Source organism: Cebidichthys violaceus, unplaced genomic scaffold (assembly GCF_023349555.1).
Source record: "Cebidichthys violaceus isolate CVI_PGR_0920_01 unplaced genomic scaffold, fCebVio1.0.p SCAF_3, whole genome shotgun sequence".
Classification (NCBI taxonomy): Eukaryota; Metazoa; Chordata; class Actinopteri; order Perciformes; family Stichaeidae; genus Cebidichthys; species Cebidichthys violaceus.
In genome coordinates, this window is record NW_027176483.1 from 20548540 (window position 1) to 20569325 (window position 20786).

The 20786-nt window shown below is 40.2% G+C and overlaps 1 protein-coding gene across 1 annotated transcript in view; it reads left to right on the forward strand.

Moving 5' to 3' along the window:
- syt9b (synaptotagmin IXb) overlaps positions 1-14416 on the forward strand; it is a 42033-nt gene extending 27617 nt beyond the window's left edge. The window contains exons 5-8 of the mRNA XM_068723585.1: positions 2979-3099; positions 3265-3436; positions 4111-4240; positions 12411-14416. Coding sequence (XP_068579686.1) covers positions 2979-3099; positions 3265-3436; positions 4111-4240; positions 12411-12488 — 501 coding nt within the window. The 3' untranslated portion in view covers positions 12489-14416. The remainder of the gene's footprint in view (positions 1-2978; positions 3100-3264; positions 3437-4110; positions 4241-12410) is intronic.
- Positions 14417-20786: the final 6370 nt, after the last annotated feature.

Below are 20786 nucleotides of genomic sequence, written 5' to 3' on the forward strand. Positions count from 1 at the left end.
GGAATGCTTTTAAACACATCGGATAGTTGTGTTAACCTGCAAGGTGTCCATTGAAATACAAAGCACATGAATTCAGAGACGCAAGAGAGAGTTTTTGTTATACTATTAGAGCTATCGGTAAATTGAATTGACTTTTATTTGCAGATGCTTAAACAACTGGAGCCAGTTGTCATTTTCCTTTTAAAATTCCTTGTAGTGATTAAGTATCCAACATTGGGGGCATATCTGTATTTCCAAGATCCTTTGTCAGGTTCCTATATTACAAAAGTCCTATGTTCCTAGGGTCCTATGTTCCCAAAAACACATGTTCCCAAAAACCTATGCTTCCAGAGTATTACATTTCCAAGATCCTATTTTTCCCAGTTCAATATTCTAACACAGGAAGGTATAATGTTGTCAGGGACTCATTTTCTTAGGGTCCTATTCAACTTCATGCTATGTTCCCTTTAATGAGCAGCTGATAGCACATGTCATATTAAGAGAATAGAGCTGGAGAAGATCTTTTGCAGGTTTCCATTTTGTGCTATAGATCTGGGGAACAAGCCAGTTCTAATTCCAAGCTTGTCAAAAACATACTTATTTGAGCCCAAACCACTATCTTTTCCTAAGCCTAAGAAGTGTGACACCAAGGGGTACCCAGTGTGTGTAAAAGTGATGCTAAGGGGCCCTGACCAAGCATTTGTATGTGACAAGTTGGGATGAGAACAGGTTTGGGGAACATAGGACCTTGGTAGAGAACATGTAGAACTAGGTTACATAGGACCTTGGGAACAAAGGACCCTGGGAGAGAACATGTAGAGCTAGGTTACATAGGACCTTGGGAACAAAGGACCCTGGGAGAGAACATGTAGAGCTAGGGTACATAGGACCATGGGTACATAGGACCTTGGGAGAGAACATGTAGAGCTTGGGTACATAGGACCTTGGTAGAGAACATGTAGAACTAGGGTACATAGGACCTTGGGAGAGAACATGTAGAGCTAGGGTGCATAGGACCTTGGGAGAGAACATGTAGAGCTAGGGTACATAGGACTTTGGGAGAGAACATGTAGAGCTAGCGTACATAGGACTTTGGGAGAGAACATGTAGAGCTAGGGTACATAGGACCTTGGGAGAGAACATGTAGAACTTGGGTACATAGGATCTTGGGAGAGAACATGTAGAACTTGGTACATAGGACCCTTTGTCATGTTCCCATTATGTGTCTCATAAATCTGGGGAACAGAGGAGCCTGGGAACATAGGAGTGACCCCTCCAAATATGTAGTACAACTTTGGTTGTTTTCACTTCTTATTTAAGATTCTGTAACAGGGAGGTCTGTGTCAGCCCAATGTGTGGGAGAAACTAGAGATCAGTTTTCTCTGTATGGAACCTTGTTTAGGCCTTTGCCTCATGAACACACCACTCGCTCTCACACCTTCACACGTTATTTTCAGATGTGTTAATTGGGAAAAGAGCTTGGCACGTGCATGACTGTGGGTAAGTTGTGAAAGCAGGGATATTCTCAAAGGAAGACAGGAGTAATTTCAACCTGATGGCAGACACCACAAGTTTATACAAAAAAAAGACTTAAAGATGCAACAAATATCCAAAAACCAGCTTGCATATTATTTAAATGATAAAGACAAGACATTCCTGTGATAGAGAAACATAATGATTAATGATGAGTCATGCTGTCGCGGCATGTTGCAGATGTGATTAAAAAGGATTCCATGTTTTTTTTCTTCTTTCTACCGGAGGTGTCACAGGCATGATCCATATCCGAGGTGCAAAGACTTGTGTAACATATTATAATGTGCCGTCTGTTGAATCTACCCATTGATGTTTGGGGATTTGACTCAACCGTTATTTTACCATCACTAAACCTTAACCTTTGATTTAATTGACTCTCCGAAGGTCGTTTTTCTCACATCACAAACCCAATGTCTAACACTCTTTGCTTACTTGCAAGCTAAGCCGTTCTCTTTAATTCTAACTGTGACTGTCTGTGTTTGGCATTAGCTGAGATTTTGACAAGGAGGGGAAAACCCTTGATTTTTCTTGAGCTGTGTAGCCGATATCCGTTTCATCTTGTATGTTAATTAAGTTAATGAGCTTCATGTAGGGCTGCACGATGCATTGTTCGGCATTGACACTGCGATAAACATATGCACAATACCTACATCATCAACACAAACATAAAAGGAAAACTCCATTCTCCATTCTCCGTTAATTACCTACAGTCTAGGGAGGCCCACCACAGTTTAAAATGAACTGTATATAAGTTTCTGCCTTGGGGAATCAACTTGGTGAGTAAGGGATGTCCTCTCGTTGTGGGGGGGATCCTCTCCCCATAGCAGTGCACTGCCACCAGATTTAGTTCGGCTTCGGAGAGGCCAGGGGCTGAAGGTGTCAATGGGCTCCATCCGTGAGCGTTACAGCACCTCTCACCCGGGGCCGTGGACTGTAGTAACCATTGCGCCCTCTCTCCCCGCGTGGACGGACGGGCCTCCCGACGACGTCGGCAATACGGACCCCTTCTCGTTGACCATTGCTTTGTGGGACTTTTTTGCTGTCATCACCATTCATATCTATTTGTTTGTTTGTTTACTAGAGCACAAGAAAAGGCCTTGAAAGTGCACCAGATTGATGCATTTATACAAAATTCAGGGTGAAAATTCCTTTGTTTGATCATATCCCAATATGTATCTCAAAAAGAAATATTGCAACGTCTTTTTTTCCCAACAATATCCTCCAGCTCTAGTTTAGTGCCTCTTGTTGACCACTTGTAGCGCTGTGGGGCAATGCTTTTGCAAAGGCGTTCACTATTTGTTTGTATCTCATGCTCACATGCACATGTATGTCCGTGTGAGCACGGCCACGCAATCTACTTTATTCCCATAGACCACCATTAAAAGAAGAGACATCACTTCCTGTATTTAAGATATTGATAATAGGAGAACAAACAGTATTAATATATGTATTATATTTCTTTACAGGACAATGTGGACCTGGGAGAGCTGATGTTCTCATTGTGCTATCTCCCCACGGCTGGCAGGCTCACCATCACCATGATCAAAGCCAGAAATCTCAAAGCCATGGACATCACTGGAGCTTCAGGTGAGTGCTGACTGACAAGGCAGAGATTCCACTGAGATCTGGTCCAGTCAGATGTACACACCAGGCATTCAAGTGCTTAGTCAACGTAGTATTTTGTTTAATGGCTTTCCACACCAAGACATTTTGGCGTCCTCCACGAACTTGCCACGTGTTACTTCTCTACAGATCCATATGTGAAAGTGTCCCTGATGTGTGAAGGCCGGAGGCTAAAGAAGAGGAAGACGTCAACCAAGCGGAACACTCTGAACCCCGTGTACAATGAAGCCATTGTGTTTGATGTTCCTCCTGAGAACATCGACCAGATCAGCCTGCTCATAGCTGTCATGGACTATGATCGGTTAGTGAGTTAACGACGTACGGCGACTTTTTCAGGTTGAAACTTTGGACGCATAATGGACAAAACATGAAATTTAAATGAAAATGTATGCCTTTATTGAACTGCATTGCTGGTTTTTTTGGGGTTGGTTTGTTGGACTTTGGTTGGGTGGCACCCTTGATGGCATTCATCATATTTTATCAACCCTAGAGGCATCCGAGACTAAATAAATGTATTCACTTATGAACTCATAAATGAACCATCTTAACTATTAATTGTTTTGTTATTGTCAGAATTGCAGCAAAAACAATACATTTGACACCAGTATGATAATGTTTTGTCTCATCTTGAAAAAAAAATTATACCGTTGACTTTCATTCTTGCAGGAAATTAGTTTTGTGAGAATTTTTTTTTTTACTCTACATAGCATGACCGGCCCTGTATCAAATTATAGATAGATAGTTACTTTATTAATCCTGCAAGGGGCCATTTTTTTTGCTATATTGAAAATGAACATGTTTATGACACATGTTATGCATGTTGTGCATACTCATTTCTAAGTTCCTCAGTATCACTTAAACCTTTTCTGCCCTAATTAACCTGTCGCCTTGACCTATGTAGATGTGTTTCATCCACAGTACATTCTCTGATGCAACATGTTTGAGTCTCCATGTGCTGTTCTGTCTGTCCTGCAGGGTCGGGCATAATGAAGTGATCGGGGTGTGCCGGGTGGGCAACGAGGCGGAGAGCCTGGGGCGAGACCACTGGAACGAGATGCTGTCATACCCACGGAAACCCATTGCACACTGGCACCCACTCATAGAGGTATGGGCTGCTTGTGTACAGTAGGTAGAATACAGTTCTATGCATGTTTTAATCTGTACTTTCAAAGTAAGACTCTAAGCATCACCTAAACAGTCTACAGACATGCTAGCACCTGTGTGAGGCTGTACTAATGCTTTGAGTTATATGCTAATGCTAACATGCGCACGATAACAATGCTAACATACTGATGTTCAGCAGGTTTAACGTTAACATGTTCAATGTTTAGCATGTCAGAATGCTAGCATTTGTTGATTAACACACAGTACAGTTGAGGCTGATGGTAGGGTTAGTTATCTGGTCATAAAACAAAGTATTGGCCAAATGAAAACATTAGACCCGGTGGTGGCGCTAAATAACAATTGAGAGATTATCAAAACGAAACAATTCATCCGAAGGGAAACCTGAATATCAAGACATTTCACACAAATATCAACCTCATGGTGGAGTCAGAGGATAACACGGGATTCATCCTCTGGTGACCATGACTGTATGTTAAAGATACACTATGCAGCATTTCTTGCTTACTGTTTGTAAACGCAACATTCAAAGTTGAACAGACACGCAGACCCGAAGCCCTACATTCTATTGTTATTCGTCTTATTCGTCTGCCTTTAAAGGATTTGGACCAATCCATCCAATACTAATCAAGAAATGTTACTAAGAAACAAAAATAACAATCCCATGGTGGTCAGTCTTCATCTTCTGGACAACATGAATGTTTCATTTGATGATAAACCATCTTGTAGTTGTTTGTCTGGACCAAAATCGACCAGCGGCCACTGGCATGACTTAACATTTGGTATACAGTCAACATTACATAACGTACAGCATACAGTCAACATTACATTACATACAAAATACAGTCAACATTACATTACATACAAAATACAGTCAACATTACATTACATACAGTCAACATTACATTACATACAAAATATAGTCAACATTACATTACATACGACATACAGTCAACATTACATTACATACAAAATACAGTCAACATTACATTACATACAGTCAACATTACATTACATACAAAATATAGTCAACATTACATTACATACAACATACAGTCAACATTACATTACATACAAAATACAGTCAACATTACATTACATACAAAATATAGTCAACATTACATTACATACAAAATACAGTCAACATTACATTACATACAGTCAACATTACATTACATACAAAATACAGTCAACATTACATTACATACAAAATACGGTCAACATTACATTACATACAAAAAACAGTCAACATTACATTACATACAGTCAACATTACATTACATACAAAATATAGTCAACATTACATTACATACGACATACAGTCAACATTACATTACATACAAAATACAGTCAACATTACATTACATACAGTCAACATTACATTACATACAAAATACAGTCAACATTACATTATATACAGTCAACATTACATTACATACAAAATACAGTCAACATTACATTATATACAGTCAACATTACATTACATAGAAAATACAGTCAACATTACATTACATACAGTCAACATTACATTACATACAAAATACAGTCAACATTACATTACATACAGTCAACACTACATAACGTACAGCATACAGTCAACATTACATTACATACAGTCAACACTACATTACATACAGTCAACATTACATTACATACAGTCAACATTACATTACATACAAAATACAGGCAACACTACATTACATACAAAATACAGTCAACATTACATTACATACAGTCAACATTACATTACATACAACATACAGTCAACATTACATTACATACAAAATACAGTCAACATTACATTACATACAGTCAACATTACATTACATACAAAATACAGTCAACATTACATTACATACAAAATATAGTCAACATTACATTACATACAGTCAACACTACATTACATACAAAATATAGTCAACATTACATTACATACAAAATACAGTCAACATTACATTACATACAGTCAACATTACATTACATACAACATACAGTCAACATTACATTACATACAAAATATAGTCAACATTACATTACATACAGTCAACACTACATTACATACAAAATATAGTCAACATTACATTACATACAAAATATAGTCAACATTACATTACATACAAAAAACAGTCAACATTACATTACATACAGTCAACATTACATTACATACAAAATACAGTCAACATTACATTACATACAGTCAACATTACATTACATACAAAAAACAGTCAACATTACATCACATACAAAATATAGTCAACATTACATTACATACAAAATATAGTCAACATTACATTACATACAAAAAACAGTCAACATTACATTACATACAGTCAACATTACATTACATACAAAATACAGTCAACATTACATTACATACAGTCAACATTACATTACATACAAAATACAGTCAACATTACATTACATACAGTCAACACTACATTACATACAAAATACAGTCAACATTACATTACATACAGTCAACATTACATTACATACAAAATACAGTCAACACTACATTACATACAAAATACAGTCAACACTACATAACGTACAGCATACAGTCAACACTACATTACATACAGTCAACATTACATTACATACAAAATACAGTCAACATTACATTACATACAGTCAACATTACATTACATACAAAATACAGTCAACATTACATTACATACAGTCAACATTACATTACATACAAAATACAGTCAACATTACATTACATACAAAATATAGTCAACATTACATTACATACAGTCAACATTACATTACATACAAAATACAGTCAACATTACATTACATACAGTCAACATTACATTACATACAGTCAACACTACATTACATACAGTCAACATTACATTACATACAAAATACAGTCAACATTACATTACATACAGTCAACATTACATTACATACAAAATACAGTCAACATTACATTACATACAGTCAACATTACATTACATACAAAATACAGTCAACATTACATTACATACAAAATACAGTCAACATTACATTACATACAGTCAACACTACATTACATACAACATACAGTCAACATTACATTACATACAAAATATAGTCAACATTACATTACATACAGTCAACACTACATTACATACAAAATACAGTCAACATTACATTACATACAGTCAACATTACATTACATACAACATACAGTCAACACTACATTACATACAACATACAGTCAACATTACATTATATACAACATACAGTCAACATTAGGTCAGAAGGACTTTCTCGTTGAATGGCCGTTCACTATGTAGCAGTATGCTATGCGATGGGTTTGTCTTCATATATCAGTGAGCAGGTCCCTCAGACTCAGGCTAAGTAAGCCAAAATATTCAAGCAAAAACATACTTGTGTCGGAATATTTAAAGAATAAATACACAAAAGGTGAGTAGAGTACAGTAGAGATGAATGACATCAGAAACATTAATGAAGAGACTCCTGAGTGAGCCCTGTATTCCATGATGCCACGTTGTGCATTTCGTTTTTTAGGTCCAGAGAGAGAAAAAAAAAAGAGAAACAATTACATAACAGAAATACTGCATAACCCTCTGTATACTGGACTTGTTTTTCTGGGATTGCCACAACAGAGGCACTTAGCTTACACAGACACACACACACACACACACACACACACACACACACACACACACACACACACACACACACACACACACACAGAGAGGTGGCTACATTCACTGATCTGTCTCTATTTCTGAATCCCCTGCCCACATTCATTATAAAAATAAATAAATAAAAGAACTAAAACAGATGCTGGACTGATTCATGTAAATTCATGTTGAGTTGTCGAGGCTGAATCTATTTGTATTCAGCTGAACGAGTCAGAAGATAAATCGCTCTAAAGCGGATTGCTGTCTGGATAAATGTGAGGCCTCTCATCAGCTACGAACCGTCAGCCTCCACCGGCTCATGCGTGTCTTCAGCTCTATGAAGAGATGTGTTGGCGTGTTTCATATTCCGTGTGTCATATTCCCGAGTAGACGTAATGGACACCAGCTAGCTCGTTAGCTGTTTAACATAAGTCGTCATGAGGACCATTGACACAAATCCTCTGTAGACATCATTATTTCTACCAGAGGAGGTCTGACGACGCTCATTAAGAGCTGCATTATTCCACCTCTAATGAACATGTCTGACTTTTCTCAGCCACCCTGATGACATTTCCATCTGAAATCAGGCCAGCTGATGTCTAATGAGTATTTATTCTGATTGCTTCGCCATTCAGATGAATTACTTAACCTATGCGCGCTGCTTTTCCCAAGTGATACCGACGCTTTAGAACGACGGCTGCGACAAGTATTTCATTTAACGGAGACATTTTGAGCTCAGGCTACGTGAAATCCCTCGTGATAAAAAATAATAAATACAAAATAAAAATAAAAAAGAACCCAGTTTCCCAGTCCATTTTCAGAATCCTTACAACCTCACAAAAAACGATGCAAAACTAGACGGGATCACACCAGCCGCGATGCCAAATCATGCCGGGGTATGTTACAGTTACAGTTACAGTTACATAGTAAAACTAGAGATTGAGACCATAAACTCATGTTTACAATGTTTACTGAGGGAATAAATCAAGAGAGAAGTAGAGTCATTTTAGACTAGACTTCTACACAACCAGAGGAGTCGCCCCCTGGTGGACACTAGAGAGAATGCAGCTTTAAGACGCTTGTCAGTGCAGCATGGCGTTCACTAAAAGGCACACGCTATACAACAGAGCACAGAAAAGCTGGAACACATAGAGTGACTTCATTCTCCGCTCAGGGAGACATTACTCCATTGTACGTTTACATCACAAATAGTTGTTTGCTGCTCTATTAATGCTCCTTATAGAGAACCTTTGAACAAAAGACACACCATGGCTGTAGGTAGAAAACAATAACTTTATTTAAATGATAGATATGAGGATGTTTGAACAACAGCTTGTACTCTTCAGGTATCATACATGATAACATTCATGAGCAATGTGAAGTATGAACTTTACAAATAACTCAAAGGGTCAGCAGGTTTGTTATTTGAGCAATCCGGTGCTTTGCGTCAAACGATCCGTTTCCTTTTCATGGAATATAAAGTATTTCAACAGTTCAAGTCAGTTTTTACTTGACTTGTGTGTACGTGTGTGTGAGTCAGAGGAGTGACGGGAAACTAACAATTCAATTGGATCTTGTTGTGTTTCAGTAAGCGGGTGTACTGACAGTCATTTCACCTTGTTAAATTACATCCTGGTACCAGGATTCTTCCCACGTCTCGTAATATTAGCGCATATTCAAAGTGGGTAATAAAGTGAAATGATTAGCATCTTCAGAGTCGCTGTCAACTGAAGTGCATTTATAGGAGCTGTCCGCTCAAACTTGCATGATTTGTCCTAAAAAATTAATATAATAAAGCTCCCCTACATGTCTGTTTTTTTTTTTTTAATCTCGAGAACACACGAGAGATTTAAATCTCAAATGAAAAGCAGACTTCAACGACGCGACAATCCTTTGTGAATCTCTTGGCGTTTGTTAACGAGGCGCCGCTTTAAGCCGCAGAAGTAAATGAAGTGTTAGCTGTCACACTGCGTCTACCGGAGGAGAAGCAGCGTTAGTGGGAGGTCAGTGACCCTGACATCGGCAACGACGGTGAAGCTAGAAGAAGAGCTCTCACGCTGTCTCTAGGGCCACTCGTGTAGCACTAAAACACACACACACACACACACACACACACACACACACACACACACACACACACACACACGCAGGTTCTGTCAGACTCTCTCCAGTAGCCACGGCTTATCTGAGGCCATTAGCAGCAGCACTGGACTACAGCAGCAGGACCAGAGATCCAGACTAATGGCTTATTTGTGTTTTCTTAAAAGATCCACACGGGGGTCCTGAGGGAACCAGGCTACCTCACACGCAATTATTACAAATAAAGTTTTGAGACATAAAGACCAATAGATTATTTTAACATGCAACATCTGTGTCTCTATCTGACACACACACACACACACACACACACACACATGCACTCTCTCACTTTCCTTAAGCACTTTAGACTGTAACGGCTTTTCTGAAGTGTTGGAGTGAGCCTCACTGACCCTCTGACCACAGTCTGAGAGCATTAATAATTCACCGACTCGATCTCTTCGGCCAAGACTGTAAACACACACACACACACACACACACACACACACACACACACACACACACACACACACAGGGCCAGGACCAACAACAAGATGCTCTTAAATTCCCCAGAGTGGTTTCAAGCCAGTTTTGATGTTATTGAGCGGAAAGAAAAGGAAACGGAGAATGCAGAAAGCTCACGTTGGCTCCACTCTGTCACAGGAACAAGCGGTCGACTAAGACGAGAGGCACACACTGCAGGGGGCGCTCTGGTGAAGCGCGGTTAATGTGTTTGAAAGCCGACGGTGAGCCGATATCTCCAGGCTCAAACGTGTTCGCTCGACCTGCTTCAAGGCAAAAGAGCTAAAGGTGATATTTTTGATAGAATCTACAAAAGAATGTATTCATTTTGCAGCCTTTCTGACATTTAAACTGTCCAGCTACACCAGACATTTCACAGCAAATTGTTGACCAAACAGGACTCAATAAATACGTCTTTTGAATTAACGGTGTGAAATGATTGCCTCATTTTGAGCTAACGAGGTCGCTGACTGACAGTTAGCGTGCACTTAGCAGGATTAGTAGACCCACAAGCCTTTTCTCCCTGTTCGATGAAAGCGTTTGACAAATCATCCCCTGCTTTATGGTCTGTTTGACTCTAAATGGAGCATAATGTACTAAATGAACATCATGCTGTATTGAAGAAGACTGTAAACTAGAGATTGAGACCATAAAGTCATGTTTACAATGTTTACTGAGGGAATAAATCAAGAGAGAAGTAGAGTCATAGAATCGGAACCGGAGGATGCCGCCTGATTTTGTATCCGCAACCATAAAACACATTATTAAATTTACCAATTTCTATTTACACAACATATCACACTAAATGGATAATAACAACATTATTGTACAGGTGAATGTATTTAAATGATACATCAATTGGCAATATAAGAGACGGAGTATAACATATTACAATGAACAGTGTAGTCAACAATAAACAAACACTATGGCTTCCAGAAAGAAGCATTACTATGAAATACAATGTAAAATGCATCAAAACATTTTAAACCTGCTGCGTAACCACGATTGGTTTGTGAACTGCTGTTTAGAAACGTTAAGTTTGGCATTTTGTCCGTCGCCATCTTGGGTTTTTTTTTTTTTGCAACCAGTGAACGGAAATGACCATAATCGGACTTTAGAGGAAGTAGAGACGCCGTATATACAGCTCTGGTAGCACAACATGTTGTTCGTATGATGTCACAAATGTACTCATTTTTTGTGTGCATATTCCTATAGATGTCCAGCAACACGTGTCAATTGTTATATGCATACAGTCCAAAGCAACCATAAAACACTTTTTTTTTCCTCTACTCCACATCTGACGTCGTAGGAGTGGTATGTGGTTATTATAGTATGGCTGTGAACCAATCAGATCGCTCTAATTGGTTGTCCACCGCTGTGATCCAGAATATATGACATTTGATAGAGTATTTCGTTGTTTGTATTTGCTCTATGATTATTCTTGTGATTTTGTGACCCCCCCTCCCCCCCTGACTTTTTGTCCAACACCGCCATAATGTCAAAATGTCCCCTTGTCCCAGTTTGTGTCCCTCAGATAATTAATTCTCATGTTTTGATGCCTATTTTGACCTTTCATCAAGCAAAACTTTCAATTTAAAGAACACATTCATAGTATTTATTAGCATATGAATAAATAAGGCATTTTAAAGACATTTTCTGAGCTTCAGCATGTTTGTCTCTTAAAAATGGACAAATCTCACGATGTAGTGACTATAGTAACTTACTATGGATGGTTTCCTGGTTAATGGCATGTGATGGTGCTCTATGAGCCTCATAGGATAATAAGTTACATACATGATATACATGAAACCTCTGGTTCAGTCTGGCTTCTGTTTGCATCTAACCGGATCGTCTTTCTCTCCATCCCTCTCTCTCTCTCTCTCTCTCTCTCTCTCTCTTTTCTGTGTTGCGGTCCAGTGGGTCGGACAGGGAGCGACGGGGAGCGGAAGCCAAGGAGGATCCACCAATTCCCTCAAGACACCACCATCCCCATGACCGCGCACACGCACACGCACACACACACGCACACACACGCGCACACACACACACACACACACACACACACACACGCACACACACACACACACAGCCTGAGGGTGGTAGAACGATAGATGACCTGCAGATAGTCGTAATGAAAGGTTAAAGAATATAGTGCGACTAACAAGCGACTACAGTAGAAGCATCAGCTAAAAGCTATCGCTCAAGCTGGCGTGTCATTAGACTGAAAAGCTTTAGTTTGCTTCTTTCTCTCCTCTTCACCACCAAACACCACTGTAACTACATTCCAGCTGATCCACTGCAGTGCTTTCATTTTGCCACTTTTGAGCCGTTTGCCGGCGGCATTAACGGGTTGAGATTACCTAACAGGTCGAGCTTTTGTAACAAATCTCAGTTTTGTGGACCAAAAATTGTTCATTCCTAGGCCGTGATTGTGATTGGTGTGAGTGACGAGCTTTCATAGACGCAGTAAGAGATAGACAGGTGCGGTTGCAGATTTAGAAATGACAGACAGGTCACTCCTGTTCAGATTGACGGATGTTTTAGCTCTCTTTTAACATTTCTTTCGTGCAGACATGAACAAAGCCTTAGTTTTACCTTTATCTGCAACTTTCTCACAGAACACTTCCTGCAAAAGATGTGGAGTGAAGAGGGTTTGCTCCAAGAATGTGTAAAGCAGCGGACAGAGGGAACATAAAGGGGGTTTTATTTACTGCATGTTAAAATTGTCATACTTTGTTCACAGGGTGTGGTCAAAATGAGGGAAACACAGGTGGTGCAGGTGGTGCGGCTTGCTCTTCTGGCTAAAGGGCAACTGCTAATGCTTCTCAGTGACCGTTCACATGCACATATGACGCATGTCCAAGTCTTGTTTTAAGTAGTAGAGCTGCCAGCGGTTGCGTGTCGCAAACTGGCTTAAACACCCCAATTGAAAAGCATATTCCAATTGTTCTGTATACATGCAATGCTCCTGAAACCAGAGTCAAATTGGCATATTCTACATTTCTTTGTCGAAAAAAGCAAACATTGGGAATGAGGCCTATATGTGTAGTATGTGTAGTATATGTAGTATGTAGTATGCTGTACATGAGACCCCTTTCAAAGTGGAATATTATTGTGTATGTAAACTAGACAGTGATATTATTGGGTTCTGAGGTTAAAGATAATTCTGGTTTATTACAACTTGAGCATTATATTTGATGATGACGATGATGATGCAATATGATAGAACCCTTAAATTAATGAAAAGACACCTTTACAAATGAAAGTGTTATTATGGTCGACGTACAATCATATTGGTGTTGTACTCTGGTGAATACAGTGTTACCATAACTGATAGAAATTATGGACGAATCCAAGAAAATAAACCAAGTTTAAAACAATAGAATATTCCCTGATGGTTGCAGATGCAGGTCTGCCTTGTTTTATGGCTTATATCATCAAACCAGTGGGATTGTTCCTTTTTGATTTGGGGCTTTGTCATCATAAAAAAAATTAAAGACGACTCAGAATGGTTCCTGAATCTACCTGTAAATTCGTTTCGACCACACCCTGCGCTTGTTTTAATGGAGCCAGTGTTTGTTTTTTGAAATTCAGACTAATACCAGTATTGTTTATGTCTTCGTATTGGACACTGTCACAAATAACAATGAGAATTTCTTCTGTGCTTGTAGAGTACAGTGCATGCATCATTTTTCTGTGAGTCATTTTTTGAAATCTCTCTTTTGTTGTGAGATACTAATCAAAGCGTAAACACAAGATGTAGTATGAACATAAGGCAGACTGTGTAAATTGTCCATTCAGATGTTATTAATAAATATTTCTCTATATATATAAATATATATCTATGTATATGTACACAGAATGGTTTGTTTTATGGGAAGCGTGATGTCTCAGAGAGAGTTTGAGAGATTGAATGTGACGGAGAGGTATAAACACCCCCCCCCCCCCCCCCCCCCCCCCCCCCCACACACACACACACACACACACACCTGTGCTGTGAGCTCTCCCAACCCTCCGCTGTGATTGACAGACGTATGAAGAGCTTCTGACAACACACACACACACACACACACACACACACACACACACACACTCACCTTCACTGGAGAGAGGACCCCACGGGGGGCTGACATGCCGAAAGGCGAAAGGTCCACATGTATGATGTTGCTCATTAAAATACAGTTGTCAACATCTCGCAGTGGTGATTCGGGTTTATTGACATGTTGACCTTGTAGATGTGGAACATTTGGCAAGCATAGTTGCTTGCCAAACAACCAGGAGATATGTAGCAACATTGTCGAATAGAAGTCCGATTTCCACTCTTTTACCTCTACTTTGGTCTCCACCGCCCTCTCAGGGGAAATATCGGACTCCTTGCTGTTAAATGCTCCCGCTAACGTTGTCTCGCTGCTGCTTGATGCACGGATGCTCGAGAGTGGTGAGAAACCGAAAAGTTGCATGTCGTCATAATTCTTGGTGGATTTGTCACTACATTAAGCCTTTTTCACATTACACATCAGTATTTCATCAAACCGTTGTTGAAAAATATGGATTGGTGCATCTTTAAGGCCTACGTTTCCCCACCCGGACTTTATAAAGATCCCTCAACCCCGAGTGGTAAGTATTTAGTTGGGGGTGGTTATTTGGTTTGGTAACCAAAGGGTGGCCTTTTACGCTTACAGCAATGCTGTCCCACCGGGTTGCAACGGTACCCGCCGTATTAGCGGAGTGCATTAGTTAGTCAGTGGGACATACACAGAGCTCCCAATCACAAGAAAGGTATCCAATGAAGTAGCAACAAGTATCAAATGAAGTACTTTATTGGTAATGGTATAACTTTAAGGGTATCATAATTTCATATAAAAACACCAGAGCATGGGAAAGCTGAAGTTCTTGCTGTTCTACAGATGTATTGGAAAAGGGGGCGAGCGACAAAATAAAACAGGAAAGCACTGATCATGAAACATATTCATATCCATGTAAACATGGAGCAGGGTGAATTATGACACTGAGTTGAGACAACATGCAGAGAAGTGACCTCAGGATCCAGAAGAAGGATCTTATGATCATACAGCAGATGCACATCTGAAAATACTGTACCTATATGTTTCCACAATGTTTGTTGTGACTCATCTTGAAGGCATTGGGTCGTGCTCAAAGATGATAAAAAGGCCTTTGTGACATGCACATGAAGCAAAACGAGAAGAAAACGTTCCGGAAAAGATAAAATGAAGCCATTCAACAAGATGTCCCTTGTTGTCTGGGAGGTTGAGAGTATGACAAAGCGGGGAGAACTTCCGGAACAAGACTCTCGAGGCAGCGGAGCGCTGAAACCAACAGCGAGACTAAAAGCATCGGCGGCATGCCATGTGGAGTCCTGAGTGTTGTTCGGGGTAATATTCCGTCTGAGGCTCCCTGCGTTACAGATACAGTGGGATGACGCTTCAATTTTTAGAGCGTACAAAGGCACCAAGGGGGGGGGGGGGGGGGCTGAAAAGTGCTTCCATGACGATACCGCTGTAGATAAAACCGACTGGAAGGAATGCGGAGACAGTATGTCTGCTGACGACGGTGTCAATCAGTCAGTTAGATTCACAGTCTCACAGATCGCTGAGGATTCTGGGCCCCGTTCAAAAATGAAAAGGGGGCATCAGTGGAGACAAAGTGCATTTCTTTCTGTAATCAGACTCACAAACAGGAGCTAGATGTGATCCAACAGCAAGCGCCCTCATATCCATAATTTGAAATGTGTTATTCACATCACTGAAACAGGGAGTCTAGTATAGTAATAGAGAGAGAGAGAGAGAGAGAGAGAGAGAGAGAGAGAGAGAGAGAGAGAGAGAGAGAGATAGAGATAGAGAGAGAGAGAGAGAGAGAGGGTGAAGATGGAGAGAGAGAGGGAGAAGATAGAAAGAGATGGTGAAGATAGAGAGAGAGAGAGAGAGAGAGAGAGAGATAGAGATAGAGATAGAGAGAGAGAGAGAGAGAGAGAGAGAGGGTGAAGATGGAGAGAGATGGTGAAGATAGAGAGAGAGGGTGAAGACAGAGAGAAGGTGAAGATAGAGAGAAGGTGAAGATAGAGAGAGAGGGTGAAGACAGAGAGAAGGTGAAGATAGAGAGAAGGTGAAGATAGAGAGAAGGTGAAGAATGAGAGAGGGTTAAGATAGAGAGAAGGTGAAGATAGAGAGAAGGTGAAGAATGAGAGAGGGTTAAGAAAGAGAGAAGGTGAAGAATGAGAGAGGGTGAAGATAGAGAGAGAGGGTTAAGATTTGAGAGAAGGTGAAGATAGAGAGAGGGTTAAGATAGAGAGAGGGTTAAGATAGAGAGAATGTGAAGATAGAGAGAGAGGGTGAAGATAGAGAGAGAGGGTGAAGATAGAGAGAAGGTGAAAATAGAGAGAGGGTGAAGATAGAGAGAGAGGGTTAAGATAGAGAGAAGGTGAAGATAGAGAGAGGGTGAAGATAGAGAGAAGGTTAAGATAGAGAGAAGGTGAAGATAGAGAGAGAGGGTGAAGATAGAGAGAAGGTGAAGATAGAGAGAAGGTGAAGATAGAGAGAGAGGGTGAAGATAGAGAGAGGGTTAAGATAGAGAGAAGGTGAAGATAGAGAGAGAGGGTGAAGATAGAGAGAGGGTGAAGATAGAGAGAGGGTGAAGATAGAGAGAAGGTGAAGATAGAGAGAGAGGGTGAAGATAGAGAGAGGGTGAAGATAGAGAGAGAGGGTGAAGATAGAGAGAGGGTTAAGATAGAGAGAAGGTGAAGATAGAGAGAGAGGGTTAAGATAGAGAGAAGGTGAAGATAGAGAGAGAGGGTTAAGATAGAGAGAAGGTGAAGATAGAGAGAGAGGGTGAAGATAGAGAGAGGGTTAAGATAGAGAGAAGGTGAAGATAGAGAGAGAGGGTGAAGATAGAGAGAGGGTTAAGATAGAGAGAAGGTGAAGATAGAGAGAGAGGGTAAGATAGAGAGAAGGTGAAGATAGAGAGAGAGGGTTAAGATAGAGAGAAGGTTAAGATAGAGAGAAGGTGAAGATAGAGAGAAGGTGAAGATAGAGAGAGAGGGTTAAGATAGAGAGAAGGTGAAGATAGAGAGAGAGGGTGAAGATAGAGAGAGAGGGGTTAAGATAGAGAGAAGGTGAAGATAGAGAGAGAGGGTTAGATAGAGAGAAGGTGAAGATAGAGAGAAGGTGAAGATAGAGAGAGAGGGTTAAGATAGAGAGAAGGTGAAGATAGAGAGAGAGGGTGAAGATAGAGAGAGAGGGGTTAAGATAGAGAGAAGGTTAGATAGAGAGAAGGTGAGATAGAGAGAGAGGGTGAAGATAGAGAGAGGGGTTATAGATAGAGAGAAGGTGAAGATAGAGAGAAGGTGAAGATAGAGAGAGAGGGTGAAGATAGAGAGAGAGGGTGAAGATAGAGAGAGGGTTAAGATAGAGAGAAGGTGAAGATAGAGAGAGAGGGTGAAGATAGAGAGAGGGTTAAGATAGAGAGAGAGGGTTAAGATAGAGAGAAGGTGAAGATAGAGAGGGTTAAGATAGAGAGAGAGGGTTAAGATAGAGAGAAGGTGAAGATAGAGAGGGTTAAGATAGAGAGAGGGTACCTTTTAAAAACCGAGGCCTATTTGCAGGCCTCAGCTCGAATAAAGATAAGAAATACCTAATTAATTGTATAAAAAAATAAAAATAAATAAAAAAATAAAAAAATATAAAAACTTTTTTTTATATATTAGATGAGAAAAATCATGGAACTATCAGAATACATGTTACTGGTTCACATAAGATAAGGATGGAACACAGCAGAACTTGGAAAACTCAAAAGCTCGATCTTGAAAAACAGCACTTTTAGGGTATTGTTTTTTGGAAAGTATGGGTATCCAAGACTTTTAATATGCTGGGCTCTTAGAACAACTGATATAGGCTCTATATACACAGCTATACATAGATACAGTGAAACATTTATGAAATATAGAGCATTTCAAATTAGAAAACTGATCAAATACTCCAAGATTTGAATAAAAAAGTATTTTTTAAATTCAAAAACACTCTATATCACTTCTATGTATCACTCATGATGTTCATTGAATCAATAGACCGAAGATTGGACCTTTTTTGAGTGTTTTAAGCTCTTTCTATGCCCTTTTTAGTTATTTAGTTTAAGGTCAAATCCTGCTTCGACTCTCTGTTCAGGGCTGTATCTCAGCCCCCCCCTCTCCGATTTTCACCATTGAGACATCCTTCGAACCGTAGGAGCCAATAGAATTGCCTGGAATTGAAAGCTAGATGATTGACAGCACTATTAGCCAATAAAGCTCAAAAAGGTCCAGCTCTGAAATCTGATTTGCTGAGCTTCCAACCCTCCCAAGAATCCGAGGAGTGTCGGAGAGACACGAATCGAACGGATTCACACGGAGCACCAGCAGCTGGACAAACATGAAGTGGAAGTACGGAGATATTCCATTTTTTCGCTGAGATTCGACCAAAAGTAAGTACAATATTCGATGAAAGCTGTGTGACTTTTTGTGTTCGAAGCTGAATATCTCTGCGATGGTTTACCGGGGAGAGAAATGGAAACTATGTCCGTAATCTCCGTCAGGCGCTCGTGCTTTTTCATGCTGCATGTTCGTAGGTAGCACGTTGCTAACGGAGTGTAGCAGCCTTTTTCTCCGGTCTGTCCCAGTCATATCGAGTATGATTTATGATATTTTGTTATTTGTTTGCTTGGCTGATGGGAGATGTGTTTGTCTCATGTAGAAGTGACCTAGTTCATGTTGTTCCCAGGACGCTGAGGTTTCTGCAGAACTATAACATCACTATATTCGTTCTTCGTGGGTTCTCTGCCAGTTACTTTTAACACAAAACTCTCTAAGTTTTGATGTACTCTGCGTCCAAATGGGGGACCCTCGGGTGTATCTGGTTTTAAGATAGAGAGAAGGTGAAGATAGAGAGAGAGGGTGTAAGATAGAGAGAAGGTGAAGATAGAGAGAGGGTTAAGATAGAGAGAAGGTTAAGATAGAGAGAAGGTGAAGATAGAGAGAAGGTGAAGATAGAGAGAGAGGGTGAAGATAGAGAGAAGGTGAAGATAGAGAGAGGGTGAAGATAGAGAGAGAGGGTTAAGATAGAGAGAAGGTGAAGATAGAGAGAGGGTGAAGATAGAGAGAAGGTGAAGATAGAGAGAGGTGGTGAAGATAGAGAGAGAGGGTTAAGATAGAGAGAAGGTGAAGATAGAGAGAGTGGTGAAGATAGAGAGAAGGTGAAGATAGAGAGAAGGTGAAGATAGAGAGAGAGGGTGAAGATAGAGAGAAGGTGAAGATAGAGAGAAGGTGAAGATAGAGAGAAGGTGAAGATAGAGAGAGAGGGTGAAGATAGAGAGAAGGTGAAGATAGAGAGAAGGTGAAGATAGAGAGAGAGGGTGAAGATAGAGAGAAGGTGAAGATAGAGAGAAGGTGAAGATAGAGAGAGAGGGTTAAGATAGAGAGAAGGTGAAGATAGAGAGAGAGGGTTAAGATAGAGAGAAGGTTAAGATAGAGAGAAGGTGAAGATAGAGAGAAGGTGAAGATAGAGAGAGAGGGTGAAGATAGAGAGAGGGTGAAGATAGAGAGAGAGGGTTAAGATAGAGAGAAGGTGAAGATAGAGAGAGGGTGAAGATAGAGAGAAGGTGAAGATAGAGAGAGGGTGAAGATAGAGAGAAGGTGAAGATAGAGAGAGAGGGTGAAGATAGAGAGAAGGTGAAGATAGAGAGAAGGTGAAGATAGAGAGAAGGTGAAGATAGAGAGAGAGGGTGAAGATAGAGAGAAGGTGAAGATAGAGAGAAGGTGAAGATAGAGAGAGAGGGTGAAGATAGAGAGAAGGTGAAGATAGAGAGAGGGTGAAGAATGAGAGAGAGGGTGAAGATAGAGAGAAGGTGAAGATAGAGAGAAGGTGAAGATAGAGAGAGGGTGAAGAATGAGAGAGAGGGTGAAGATAGAGAGAAGGTGAAGATAGAGAGAGAGGGTTAAGATAGAGAGAAGGTGAAGATAGAGAGAAGGTGAAGATAGAGAGAGAGGGTGAAGATAGAGAGAAGGTGAAGATAGAGAGAGGGTGAAGAATGAGAGAGAGGGTGAAGATAGAGAGAGAGGGTGAAGAATGAGAGAGAGGGGGCCAGAGGTGGAATCAGGAGAAGACGAGTGAGGAAGGAGACTGAGGTTAGTAAACCCTCTGTTGTGACTTGTCCGAGGTGAAAGTTCAGAGGGAGGAGGAGGACATGGCCGAAGAGGGGAAGACGTAGGGTAGAATGGAGGTATAAAGTGATGAACAATGCTATTGT